This window comes from Ciona robusta, chromosome 4 (genome assembly GCF_009617815.1).
Source record: "Ciona robusta chromosome 4, ASM961781v2".
Lineage (NCBI taxonomy): Eukaryota > Metazoa > Chordata > Ascidiacea > Phlebobranchia > Cionidae > Ciona > Ciona robusta.
This window is the reverse complement of record NC_143238.1, coordinates 7,455,601-7,470,179: the sequence shown is the minus strand read 5'-3', so window position 1 is coordinate 7,470,179 and position 14,579 is coordinate 7,455,601. Positions and strand designations below refer to the sequence as shown.

General features: G+C 38.6%; 1 protein-coding gene across 1 annotated transcript; it reads left to right on the top strand.

Moving 5' to 3' along the window:
- The first annotated feature begins 606 nt into the window (after nucleotides 1–606).
- Nucleotides 607–11,561, top strand: LOC149737273 (insulin gene enhancer protein ISL-1-like). The gene is made up of 6 exons (XM_089877646.1): nucleotides 607–1,057; nucleotides 4,981–5,170; nucleotides 7,386–7,594; nucleotides 8,775–9,154; nucleotides 9,984–10,169; nucleotides 10,976–11,561. The coding sequence occupies exons 1-6, from the start codon at nucleotides 961–963 to the stop codon at nucleotides 11,120–11,122; spliced, it is 1,209 nt and encodes a 402-aa protein (XP_089733772.1). The 5' UTR covers nucleotides 607–960; the 3' UTR covers nucleotides 11,123–11,561.
- The last annotated feature ends 3,018 nt before the right edge of the window (nucleotides 11,562–14,579 follow it).

The following is a 14,579-nucleotide window of genomic DNA, read 5'->3' as shown; positions in this document are numbered from 1 at the left end:
TTATGACGTCACAAGCGTATGGCGTTGCAAATATTCTAGCAGCGTAATAATTCATTATTATGTAACAATGCGATTGTTACAACGTCGTTCTGGCAATTGTCGCCTTCTGTTACGTCATAATGAAGTCGTCTTGCACGCGGTGGGGACGATAAATGTTTCATGGGGCGAATGCTTCGGCGCAACTCGTTTGCAGCCGAACGTAAACATAGGAAGGTGTAGGGCGATGCGCGCGTTGGGTTTGGTGAAATATATTTGTTAAAGTTGGTATTTAACGACTCATATAGTTTAAAGACGTTTTATATTTTCGATTTTTTGCCTGAAATTCGGCAAAACTTGATCAGAGATAAAAAAAAGTTGGAAAAGAACGTTTTCATACCAGATGAGCCGCTGAAGAATGAATTAACATTATGCCTGGTAGCAAAAGTAAAGGAAGATAATTGTCTGTTTGGATTTGGTAAATATTGGTAATGTTATACGCGTGTGGGGAGGTTAATTAACATGGGCGTGTGAAATGTAATTAGTTAATGTAGTTAGTCGTATCTGGATCGGAAAGCATTCATTTGCACTGTAGGCATTGAACTAGGAGGTTCACCACATCGAGGAATATTTGGTCGCGCTGCGGGGATTGAGGGCCTTGTAGTTGGGGGGAGGTTTGAAAGTTTCCCGAAGTAATATTAACTTTGTTGTATAGGACCCGTTGTTGCTGTTAGAGAGAATCGGAGAAAAAGTTTCGAGAGAAGCTTTAGATAAATTGATTCTGTCGCATTCGAGTATTACAACTTGTGTCTGTGACGTGAGCGAGTGAGGACAATTTACTGTGACGTCATAATAGCCAGCAATATAGGGGTGGAAGGTGAATACCCCGCTCTACAAGCGGAGAATTTCGAAATTTCAAACCTGGATCCCGGATACTCGCCGCCGTTGGCGGACGACTCAAGGTCGGGGTCGTTCACAAGTTTTATGAACGAATCATTCGCCATTTTCGGTCAGGACGAGAAACTGGGAGCAAAGATGGCGGACCCTCATGGAGGCTGCGTGTCGGCCTCGCTTAATTGCGGTAAGTTTGTGGGTTGTTTAATAAAGTAGGGGGGTTTGGGTTCGAAATCAGGCCAGGGTTGAAAATCAAGGGATCCCGGGTTCTAATCCAGGTCAGGGTTGGAGAACCAGGGATCCTGGGTTCGAATTCAGGCCAGGGTTGGAGAACCAGGGATCCTGGGTTCGAATTCAGGCCAAGAACTAGCATTGTACGCGTAAGTGTCTTGAACAAAATTGCGGGTAAGTGCTTAAGCAGGAAAGGCAACAATTAACCTTAGGATTCAGTATATAGTGCGAAGACGGATACATTATTAATGGGGGGGCGACCTTTGTAAGCGCCTAACATTGGACTGGGCCGGGGGGTTGGGGCGCGATGTTCGCGATGAAATTGGATTTTTATCTTTTGGCAACAAAATTACCGTTCGCGTAGATCGCCATCTTTAAACCGCGCGGCGAATATCTCAAGCCATTGTCACGTCACAATCGGCATTTATTATTTATTTACGTCACAACGGCTTAATCTGAAGCTGCAAAAGGTATTTGTGACATCACAAAACATAACAATGAAGTTGTGTTAAAGCATTGTGAATCACAAATACGAGATAATATACATCGCTTATGTCGTCATAACCGCGTCGATGCAGCCGCGTAAATCGCACTCAATGTCCCATTCAAGCTGCTACGTCACAATCGCTATTCTTTCCCCACAATAGACAATGTTAGTTAACAATTTCCCGTGTGTGACGCAACAATTAAAACAATAAAGAACAATGCAGTGTATTCTAATACATTGTAGAATGCTCGCGTCATCTTACAGCGCACACCGCGGTTGCATCGAATGAATAATGCAACAACATATCGACCCGCATTCGATAAAATATCAGACTTTTATATTTTCCTTAAAGACCTCAAGTATTTTATCTTTTTTTCGAAAATCTTTTTTTATTTTAATAATATTTTCGCAGTGACGTCATTAATTTATGACATCACCAGTGATATCATGACGTCACTCGATCAAAATTAGCCAAGAGCAAAAATAGTGGATTTTTTTCATTAATTCTTTATTTGTTTATTTAACCGGAAACAAAATGGCCGCCGGTGACCTGGTTGATTGTGACGTATATAACACGCAACACACGACTATTATGACGAAACACAGACTTGAATTGAAAATCTAGAACCCCGGTCACGTTATGGTAATGCTTATGACGAAATAATTGAAAGTTTTTGCGATTGTGACGTCATAATACCCCTATTGTCAGGCGATTGGTTAATTAGGACGCGTGTTCGTTTTTAATTGTGACGTAATAAACATGAAATTAAACGAGATTGCCAAAGTTGAATGATGCATTATGACATCATAATATATAACTTTTATGTGATTCTAGAAAAGACGAAACCGCGAAAGTAGAACAAGACGATTGTTAACAAAGCTACGTCATAATCCATAATCAACACGCGAATCGCGTCGCTAAGTATCCGCACCTGTGACGTAACAATACTAAGACACAGGCAAACTTCGATATCGCTAAAATATATGATTTCTATGCGATCGCGATTAAGTGGTTTTAATTGTTCGCTAGCAAAGTGGTTTGTGGAGATTAATTTGAGGTAATGTAGTTTAGAACCAACTTATTGTAAATTATCTAAAGTGGTCACATGTATACGCACGTGTATATGGATTAATTAAGGGGGGTCATTAAGTATAAAGCCGCCAATCCCCCTCACCCGTGAGACTTTAGTCATTAACAAAGTGTTTGTTAATTGATCGACAAAGTGGGTCGCGGTGTAATAGTTGCTGCATTATGACGTAACATGCATTATAACTGTGACGTCACATTGAATAAACAATCGTCTATATTTGGATTTTAGGACTTGAGATAAAAAAGTTGAAATATGTTTGGGTCTTCATGGCTTGTAACTTTTGTTGGGGATTATTTTGTTAATTGTTGGGAGGGTCAGGTTTTTAAGAGCTTTGTTAAGCGTTAAATAAATAAAGAAATGAATAAATTTAAATAAAAAATAAATTTAATTTTAGAATGAACTTTCTTAAACACAGAAATAAAATAAAGTTTTGTTTGGCCTCGAGTTTGTGGTGGGTTGGGGGTTAGCGACGACTTTTTAGAAAGTTCTCAGGGTTGTGGGGTTTGCAGGGGTTGGGGGTTGGTGGGAATAAAATATTTTTCTTCGCTTCATTTTATCCGAAAGCTCTGATCGAGTTTTCGTCTCGTTTGTTTTGTCACAGACGCGGTTGTAGGCTAAACATAAACGAGATGAGGCGTCGCGATGTTCCATTGTTTGAAGCGGTTTGTCGCCCGATGCATCGATTGTTGCTAACTATCCGTATTATTACGTCACAATAAAAAAATCGCTGATTCTTCGATATTTCTAGAATTTTTATATTTATAACGTAACAATATAAATGCGTGTATTGGTATGACGTAACAGTTAATTCTTATATACCTTTGTGACGTAATAAACAAAATATCGCGCCGTTTGTTCCTAACAATGGAATCCGCAATACATTTTTGGAATTTCTTGATTATTTTCCTGTCGGATTAAAAATCGCGGACGCCGCGTATTATCGCGTCGACGTCGAAGTCTTTATGTTTAATGAATGAAGGCAGTTGTAAGAGACGCGTGTAACTCGTTCGCGCCTAAACGGGGTTCGCTGACACTTTTTAAAGAAATTAGTTTTTTTACAATTCCTAGCCCTTTGCCAGTTTCACAGTTTTTATATTTTTTTAATTTTTGTTGCAAAATTGGAACAGTTTTAATATTTTCCGCCAAATCCTAACATTTTGCGAATTTTAACATTTTTTTGCAAAATTGCATTTTCGGTGAAATTTCAATATTTTATGAAAATTTTAAAGTTACTCCTCGAAGAGTTAAAATCACTCCACGTCAAACTCGAATGTTTCCACTGTCACACCCTCGCTCATAAAATTTTAACTTGGGGTGAAAAGTTCATCTAGATATTTATCTCCCCCCCGGACCGCCACCCCATATTTGAAGAAAAACTTTTCGCGAAACATTTACATAATATGGAACTGTGGGGAAAGATGGGACAAGTTTTCATTCTGTTGTATCGTCCCATTTGGTAGTAAACAAAAAATCATTAAAGACACGATCAGGGTTTTGGGTGCTAACGGTATCCATCTTACCCCACAGTAATATAACGTTAACTGTTTTGAATTGCATGAATCTGGTTCTAATCTATAATGCTTATGAATATGTTGCAAAACAAAATCAAGCTCAAACAATAGTTTATTATTAAATTCATATTTCCCCTTATGACGTCACAAACCATTATCGTTACCGCAATCACGTGTGCGCGCTCATGCGTGACTTATTGTTTGTTTCCGGATAATCAGGAAATCCGTTTATTACGTCATATTACCGGTTGTTCTTCCACGCTACAACGCGCAAAGCCGCCATAACGCGATCGTCGCGACAATTCTCGATTTTTGACTCTTTGTCAGCGCCATTTTTCTTTGTGACGTAACAGAGTGCGTGAATACGTCATAATACCTGCTGTGACTTAACAATGATCCCAAACAGATTGTGAACAAGGATAACAGATGTGATTATGAGCGGACAATGAGAATTATTACTAAACGATGACTGGGGTTGTTACGTCATGTTTATGATGACGTCATTATTCATGACGTAGTAAACAAAAGTTATACCAAAGCATCCAATTACAATATACATTGTACTAACTTGGTGTAAGATGGGTTCGCACATGATATCCCATATTACTCGCTCGTGTTTTCAGCAATTATAACAACCGTGTTTTAAAGTCGTGAGGATACAATTTTTAATTCTGTGAATATTCTTTGTTGACTACCAAATGGGACGACAAAATGAATAAAAATGTCCCATCTTACCCCAGCTTACTATATAAACGATTTACAAACAAATTTAACCAAGTTTTCCTTACAGACCCCTGCCGCATCCCTCTATGCGTAGGATGTGGCTCCCCTATACACGACCAATACATACTACGTGTCGCCCCCAACCTTGAGTGGCATGCTGGTTGTTTAAAATGCGCTGATTGTGGTCAATACTTGGACGAGACGTGCACGTGTTTTGTAAGGGATGGGAAAACGTATTGTAAACGGGATTACACAAGGTGGGTCCTTATATGGTGTGGTGTCATGAGGTTCTGACGTCACGAGGTTGTGACGTCATGAAATTATGACGCCATGATTATGTGACGATATGTATATTTGACGTAAAAATATTTTAATATTATAATTTTGTGATGTTACATTTTTGTGACGTTATAATTGTATAGTGTTGTGACGTCACAGAGTGCTAAATAAATGACGTTCTCGAAAACATCGACATATGAAAGTTAGCGAAACATGGGCATAGCTCTCTTGTTGTCAAGTTTATTAATATTGTATCGCCTGTGTTCTAATTGCGCGTCGTATTTCCACCGTTTGTTGCAACATCAATTATTTATTATTTGCAATGTGTTAGTAACATAAGGCGGCCATGGCGCACACCGCTGTTCTATTGTGACGTCATAAATAGTGCGGTTCGAGAGGTTACATGTTCTACAAATCTAAACTATTTTGCAAATATTACGTCATAATCGCATTATTTGAACATAAGTTAACATTATTACGTCACAATTATCATTCAAAACAAACAATCGTCCATTGGGGGCGATTGTGAGAATACAGGAGGATACTGTTACGTAATAAACCCCCATTATTGGACAGTAAACTGAATAATAGTCGAACAAATACGAGAATAAATCTTGGATATCACAATCGCGGCCACCCAACGTCACAATCCCTTGTGTTTATCCATAATTACATGAACTTTGACCCACTTTCCGAACCGTCGCCTGGTGGCGCCAAATATAGTCCATGACGTCATACAACGGTGTCAGGGGAACAACTATAAAGATGAGAAAGCCTAATTGTGACGTGGCGGGTTTAACACAAAGAAATTGGGAATTATTTCAATTGTTTCGTCATAGACCACGTGTTCGAATCCGTGCCAAGGTGGAATGGAAATAATATATTTGAACTCACATAGATATCGTATTAATTCAACGTAAATGTTAAATTATTGGGCAAAACACTTCATGATAATTCCTCCAACCGAGTGGTCACTTGTGGGCTGTCTAAATTATCAACCATACAGAAAAACAATCACCCAAAGTTACATACGTGGTAACTCGTAAGCGGATACGAGGTGTATGAAACAGAACACCCGTGGTATAACGATTGTTGTTGCCCCGCCATGTGAGGATAAATACTCTTTCAATGCGCATCAATATAGATAACGACAGAACAAGTTTCATTGCTTCACTCATCATCACATCATATACAACATTAATGTTCATGAGGATAAACAAGTTGCATTCAATTAATCTAACGCACTAATAAATTGCACTCCCATATCATAGACATCATATATATATGATAACACCGGAAGTTATAAAACTTTTCGAATTTTCATCATTGTGACGTAATGAATGACTTCCCGATTGTCGGGTATTCCCAAGAGGGGGAATTCCCAGGGGGGCGCATACCATCGATAATGGAACAGCGATAGGCGCGATGCAAAACAAGAATTCAAATGTTGCTGCATAATTGGACGTGTATGTCGTCACTATCGACCATTGTAACATATGCTGGGATTGGTTGAAATGAATTCAAAATTTCCCGCGTTTTTCAATTATGTGTTTTGCAAATATTTTACACTGATGATGGACCAAGTTACTGTCTGGATACTAAACTCATGATCAGCAGATGTTTCGGACAGTAACTTGGTGGATAGTAACCTCTTTTACACTAATGATGTACCAAGTTACTGTCTGGATACTAAACTCATGATCAGCAGATGTTTCGGACAGTAACTTGGTGGATAGTAACCTCTTTTACACTGATGATGGACCAAGTTACTGTCTGGATACTAAACTCATGATCAGCGGGTGTTTCGGACAGTAACTTGGTGGATAGTAACCTCTTTTACACTGATGATGGACCAAGTTACTGTCTGGATACTAAACTCATGATCAGCGGATGTTTCGGGCAGTAACTTGGTGGATAGTAACCTCTTTTACACTGATGATATACCAAGTTACTGTCTGGATACTAAACTCATGATCAGCAGATGTTTCGGACAGTAACTTGGTGGATAGTAACCTTTTTTACACTGATGATGGACCAAGTTAGTGTCTGGATACTAAACTCATGATCAGCAGATGTTTCGGGCAGTAACTTGGTGGATAGTAACCTCTTTTACGCCGACGACGGACCAAGTTACTGTAAAAATAAATGTAACTAGTTTGTCCTCGCGTTTTTAACACTGATATTTTCACCCAGGTTATTCGGAACAAAATGCAACAAGTGTGGTCTCTGCTTCAGCAAGAACGACTTTGTAATGCGAGCCAGAGACAAGATATATCACATACAATGTTTCAAGTGTGTGGCTTGTAGCAGGCAGTTAATACCAGGGGACGAATTCGCTCTAAGAGACGACGGTTTGTTCTGCAAAGCTGACCATGAAGTTGCAACATCCGGGGACATGATGGGTGAGAATGACGTGTACATGACGTCATGAGTTGATGACGTCATTAGGCTTCAAAAATACGTTTTTTTGTGGATTTTGTTTAATGACGTTGTAATGATGTCATTAGTTGTTTATTACGTCAGCGATCGTAACAAATGTGGTTGTGACGACATTTACTGTGATTCTAATTATTAAAATCTTATGAAAGAAATTCTAAATCTTTGTCAGCTGCGCTTGTTACGTCATAATGTTATTTCAAGCCAGCAAAAACGCGCGGCGCAAATTGTCGCGAAAATATTTAAGTCGTTGCAATGAATGGTTGAGTTGAATGTAATTGGGGAGTTATTAAGGTAGTTTGGGAAGAATGGACGACTGTTTACGCAAAACAGAGTTTACTTGGTAGTTTCTCCTGAGTCTATCGCGGGGTTGGCTAAGATTGCAATCAGGTTAACAGTCGCAATGGCTCGCTATATACACAACGGTTCATACCTCGCATAGTTTATAATGCACGCCCCGAGCACCGGTACGAGTGAGAATATTACAGATGCGAGGATAATGTCTTTGATCTTTTAACTTGGGCGGAATGTAAGAAAGTCAAGACTAAAGTTCATGGCCCCGGTTTGTGACACTGAATATCCAATGTAGAAAATATCTTCGCTTATGCTGTATGAATATGAGCAACCGTCTAATTATTGTGATAACGATCCAACGTTGAGTCGGCTTTGAAGTTCGCATGTCACCTTGAGACGTTGTGTTTATTTGTTCGCATCCAGATAAGCTTCGCTTGCTCACAAACCGTCCTTTCGCAAAACCGACCCTCAATGGTTGTCGCCATTTTTAAACCACCTTTCCGCCAATTTTAACCAAATCCGATTTTAATATTTTCAACGGAATAAAGCTCGCACGACCTTTTCAACAAAAACTCCAAAATTTAAATATTTAATGAGAAAATCTTCGACCAGTATTCAGTAAAAACTTTATAAAATATTCCCTCCTTTAAATCCGTCCCCGTGGTTGCCGTTTCCTGCCTAAAATATTTGACCAAAATTTTAAAATTCCGTTAAATTTGTTCCGCTCCAATGATAATTAACTAAATAACGTCGAAACATTTTTTCTTCTCTCAAAAATATTCAAATTTTCATTCTTTAAAAAGTTCCGATATTTTATCTTTTTCCAAATTTGATGATTTTTTTTTCTTCCAGTTCACGACGGCCACATGATTCCGGGAATTCCCCAAACCCCGAACCCTCAAGGGGTCATCAGCCCTCAAATGGGGGGCGAGAGGGTGATCAGCCATCGGTCGGGTGGGCACAGTGGGGGGCAAAGGCGAAGCAAAGATGCGAAGACGACACGAGTTAGGACAGTGCTCAACGAGAAACAACTCCACACGCTTAGAACTTGTTACGCGGCCAACTGTCGACCTGACGCTCTAATGAAAGAACAACTCACAGAAATGACTGGACTATCTTCGCGTGTAATAAGGGTTTGGTTCCAAAACAAAAGATGCAAAGACAAGAAACGTTCCATAGCTTTGAAACAAATCCAGGAGCAGCAAGCGAAGCAACAGCATAATAACGAACAGGTGGGATACTAACGGTACAGGGTTCGAACCCCGGGGTGATTTATGATTACATTTATAACGGAACAAACAAATAAAGCGGCCACAGCGGTGTCGAACCTCGCTGCTATATTCAGGTGAACAAACACCCAACATTCAAACCCCGCGATTAATTTCGAATCCATGTTCGCGTAGTCATTGATGACGCGTTAATCACCCTTTGTTACGTGTGAGCTACTGTAGCGACGACGACGATTAAACATTAACTTTAAGAAACCGATGATTCCAACCAAAGGGGTGATACGTCATAGCGGGCCACCCCTCCCCAGAAAACCGTTGCTATGGTTACAGCACAAAAATAACTTCAACATTGAGTATTGGTCGCCACAAAGTTTTAAACACTTTAGATTTAATTCGAAACCTCCGACTTGGTCCTCATACTTACTGTGTGTAGTGTTTACCTGCGGTACAAAGTTTATCCTCAGCCGTATGTTGGCTGGGTAAGCAAACACGGTTAGATAAGCTTGCTTGTACGCGAGGACAGATCAAACAAAACGTTTGGTGAAAATTTCGTGTCTTGACTTGGCCTGGAATTCCAATCTGACTGAAAGTTTTGAAATAATAAAAAAATCCAGAATTCTTGAGTTGAAATTCAAACTATTGACATGTTTTAAAACATCATAATACCAATTCTTAATCACAATTGTTCATTCCAAACGTTAGAATCAACTTTGTTTCCGTCATTCTTACAAAACAATCCAGATATTTTAAAAATAAACAACTTAAAAGTTTTTTAATTTCATCCTAAGCTCCATAAAACGTTAATTTTACCCTAAATTTTCTTGAATTTCAGGGTAATAACGTCCAGGGTTTATCAGGGATGAACGGAGTCCCCATGGTTGCATCAGAACCTGTAAGAAACGACAACTCAGTTAGTGTAGCTCCTGTTGAAGTGAGGAACTACCAGCAACCAGCTTGGAAAGCACTCAGCGACTTTGCTCTTCAAAGCGAAATAGAACAACCGGCCTTCCAACAACTGGTGAGTTACATTCACAAATATAAAACACAAGATTCCATTATTCTTACGCACCCAGAATATATAAGACAACTTGAATATTGCATTTCAAACAACATGTTACTTCTGCTACAAGGCATAACTGAATGTAAGGCAGATTTTCTCGGCTTTTCCAGTGTAAAAAAAACAGTAATTTCACTTCAAAGTTTCGTCCGCCATTCGCAAGGCTTAATTAATTAGACTTGTGATAATATTTTCCAAATTAGCAAAACTTTTAAAACACAAGATATCTTCCTTGACCACAACAGCACGACCCTTAACATTGCAAAAATATAACTCAATTCCTAAATTCCAATGTTCTTGTCCTTTCACGTGACAGTTTGTTGCAACAAATAACTTAACTTCGCAAAAGTTTGCAGCTAAACTATTCAGTTTTAAATTCCTGATAAATGATAAAAATCTCCAACTTTCAATCAAAACAATTTTCGCCACAAATTGTCCACAACAGCTAATTGTAACAACTGAAACAATGCAAACAACCCAATTATTAAACACCAAAAAGTCCATATTATCAGCATATTATATCACGATGCAGTTATACTGGCCCGACCATTACAACAACAAATATAGTAAACTCGGTATACATGTTTATATAAGAACTCCTATATTAGCTACCTTCCAGTATTGCAACCAAATAATTCAAATCTTAAAACTGATATAATTTTCTGACTTGTTCAATATTACGACAAACTTCGACCACAAATTGTTCACAACAACAAATTGCATCAACTCATTATTTGTAACCAAGTAACCGATTCCTTTCATTCCAGATGAACAACTTTTCCGATCAAGGTCAAGGCTCGATATCCGATTCGTCCGAAATCAGTAGCATTCCTTCAGTTTCCTCAGCCAGCATGGATTCGACCACATGTTCCACCCCGCACACAGTGGAGTCAACTGTACCGGCGTGTAGCTAACACGACAAACAATTACAAACATTTATCATACGTTTGTGTAGATTCGTAGTTTTTGTTAGACCCGCAATATTGTCCCATTACTGCAAAATGCAACCAAAGAAGAAAATGTTCTTCTGGCTACTAACTTATATAAGCTGCTTAAAACTTAAGCGGCAAATTGTTTCCTTCCCGGATCTTACACACAAGCCATAGGCAGTGTTGCCGAGTATTTAACGCAGTGTTGCCGATTGTTCCAATTTTTGTGTTCCCAAGTAATATAAACCACGTCATTATGACTTCACAAAAATGACGTAGTTCCACGTCACAATCAAACCAACAAACACAATCAACAAAAGACAAATCTCGTTATTTTTAGATACGGTGCGTAGTATGCATGTCGTCTTATATTTTGTCTCATTGTGGTCGCAATTTACAAAATAAAATCAAAAATAAAGAAAAACTTTCATTCACTTAATTTACAAAGTCAAAATTTGAGGTTTAGATAAACCATTTTTTAAAAAAATTTTCGGAATTCGTTTAGAGTAGGTTCGAGCGCGTGGCGTGCATCATGTGGGGTCCCGGGTGAATTTTGACCCCAAGTTTCACGCATGGGTGGCGGGCCCCCCAACACATTCGCCCCACACAAACAGGGTACGTTGAGGCCGGGGGTTAATTTTCGCTTAATCGCACAAACTATTTCGATGCACCGCAAAACTAAAAACACAGCGGCTACAAAATTTGTGAAAATTGCGTCAATTATCCCAATTTTACAAAACTAAAGACTCGTGTTCTTTATGAACAAACAGAGATATGTTACGTCACAGACACCCACTGTTCAAAGTTTAAAACTACTGGAGTGTGACCAACATTATTTTTATCAAAACATAAAAATAGTAAAAGTCAAAACACCATACTTTTTTTGTAATTACTGCTTGATTTGTTTTTAATCAACTACAACTCACTGTGAGTTTATTGTATTGTAGGTTTAGCTGCCACGCTTTCACTTGGAACTTTTACTCAAGTAGTTTTTACTTTAGCGTGTTTTAACGACTGTCGTTTTTTGGGCACAGACAAAAAAATGAAAAAAGTTGTTTTGTTGACTCGCTGTCGTATATTCAAAGAGATAAATAAAACTCGTGTCATTAAATAATGTATTTTACAAGATTCTTATCAATGGTTGATATCTTATGTCGGTTGGACGTCGTGTTAGTTTGGTTTGGATGTTGTTAACATGGAAGTTCTAACACTGGGTGTGTTTGGCGACATTATGTGGGACATGCGGGGTTGGGACCGCTATTTATGGGGGGGGCGCCATTTATTGGGGGGGGTGCCAGAATAGAGGGTGTGGGGGGGGGCGTTACAAAAGAAGAATGCAGATCACAAATTAATATTCTTTATACAACCGAGATTTTAAAAGCAAAGTCACAATATTTTGTTTGCAATAGATACAATTATTTATCCAATTATGTACATACAACATGTTACGTCACAAACAAAAACAACAATAAAAAAACGTAATATACTGTGACGTAAAATATTCGTTTGTTACGAGCTACTGACGTCACTGAAGCGTGACGTCACATTTACGAGGTACAACCTTAACATGAAGTTTACGAGAATTTTTTCCGCTTATCGAGTTACGAAAATTATTTTCCTCAAAACGTTCTGTGTGTGGGGTGAGTGGCCATTTTAACGAAAAATATCCAGAAATTTGTGGAAACGAAAAATGCCCCAAAAAATTGAGGAAAATAATTTTTGACAAATATTAAATAAAATTCATCTCCGTTTTTTTGCTGCTGATCGCCAAAGTTTTTATGAATGGGCCAAGTTTTGATTCATAAAATATTAATTCGCCAAATACGTCACAGCCATTTTGGAACCAAAATATGTCGCGCGCCAAGCTGTTACGTCACAATACCCATTATTCATCGCAAAAATGGCGACAAAGAAAATTTTCGGTTTCGAAAATCAAAAAATCGCGTTTCGTTTGTTACATCGCGTGAGGTGTTTATGACGTAACAGACGAAGTGACAGGCAACCAATCACTGACACGTCATTAGTAAGTTGACACTTGACACTTGTCACTCGGTGTAAAATGTTAGAACTCCACTTTTTGATCTAACTATCTAAACTCACAATAGCGATTGTTTTCGAATAAAATCATCGAATCGACAACAAGAGAAATGAGAAACCACTTGTTCTCGCTTTGTTACGTAACAATGGCAACTGTGACTTTTCAATGCATGACGTTTATACAAACAAGCGAGCTCACAAAGCGACCAAGATAAACAGCGGCAATGCATAAAAGAAAGATCTCGGGTTCCAGCATGGATCCTTCTTTTATTTTTTGCGACAAAACGCGATTTGATTGTTGTTTCTAAGCAACAATAGAAGAATTAAACCCCCGGGTGACGAGAGCATACAACCAAGTGACAAAATCTTTAGAAAAACTTTGTTCTAGTAAAAGTTTGTGGTAAAAATACTTGAAGTTTTCAATGGAGTCACTTAACTGCTGAATGAGTTGAAATATGACCCTCCCCCCCAAACCCCCCGAACCCCCAAATCCCCCTAAAGTTTCGCAACTCGTGTCGTTTCGGAAACCGTGTGACGTCACAATTAAAAAGATCTAATTCGCGACAGCAGTTGTTATTTTTAGCACAAACTGTTAATACGACTAAATAAAATTTTATTTTTATCACAAAATCTAAAAATTCGAGAAAACAAATTAAACAATCGAGAAACAAAAAGGACTGACGTAACAATCAAACTGGGAAATATAACAATTGAACATTCGAGATCAAAGACGCGAAAATGGCGCCAAATATTAAATTGTAGAATTTTACAACTTCTTTCCGACCACGTGGTTGCTTTGATCACAATGTGTGCTCTATGACGTAGACAAACACTTTTTTTTTAATATGTCAATTCAACTGTGACGTAATAAAGAAATTGTAGAACAAAGTAACAAAACGATTTCGAATTTCCGAATCTACCATTTTGATCCGAAGACAAATCCCGAATAAACAATTGTTACGACACAATCGACAAGTGAAGATAGACAAAGTGTAAATAGTCGCACTGTGACGTCACAATAGAATATCGAACGCAAGATTTTTTACGATTCTTACAAAAACACATGACATCGTTTGATAAACCGGGTATTGTGACGTCACAGAAGCCATTGTTGCCTCACCGAGGTGTTTGTGGAGAGGCGCCTCTTGGCCGGTCGAACATTTGATGACGTAACAAGGGAATTCCCCACGACATAGTTGCCATTGTGACGAAACAAAGGCGGGGTTCGTTTATTGACGTTTCCGTCGAAGCGTGGAAGAACATTTTGAAAAAATCGAGAAATAAAAAAAGGTATGCAGTTTTTGGAAAAAGTAAAAATTCGCGTCGTGTCGCGTGAAATCGCGAAGAACAATCGAAGTTGTTTTTCAATTGTTTGTATAACAATCACCCCGAACCCCGTGATGGG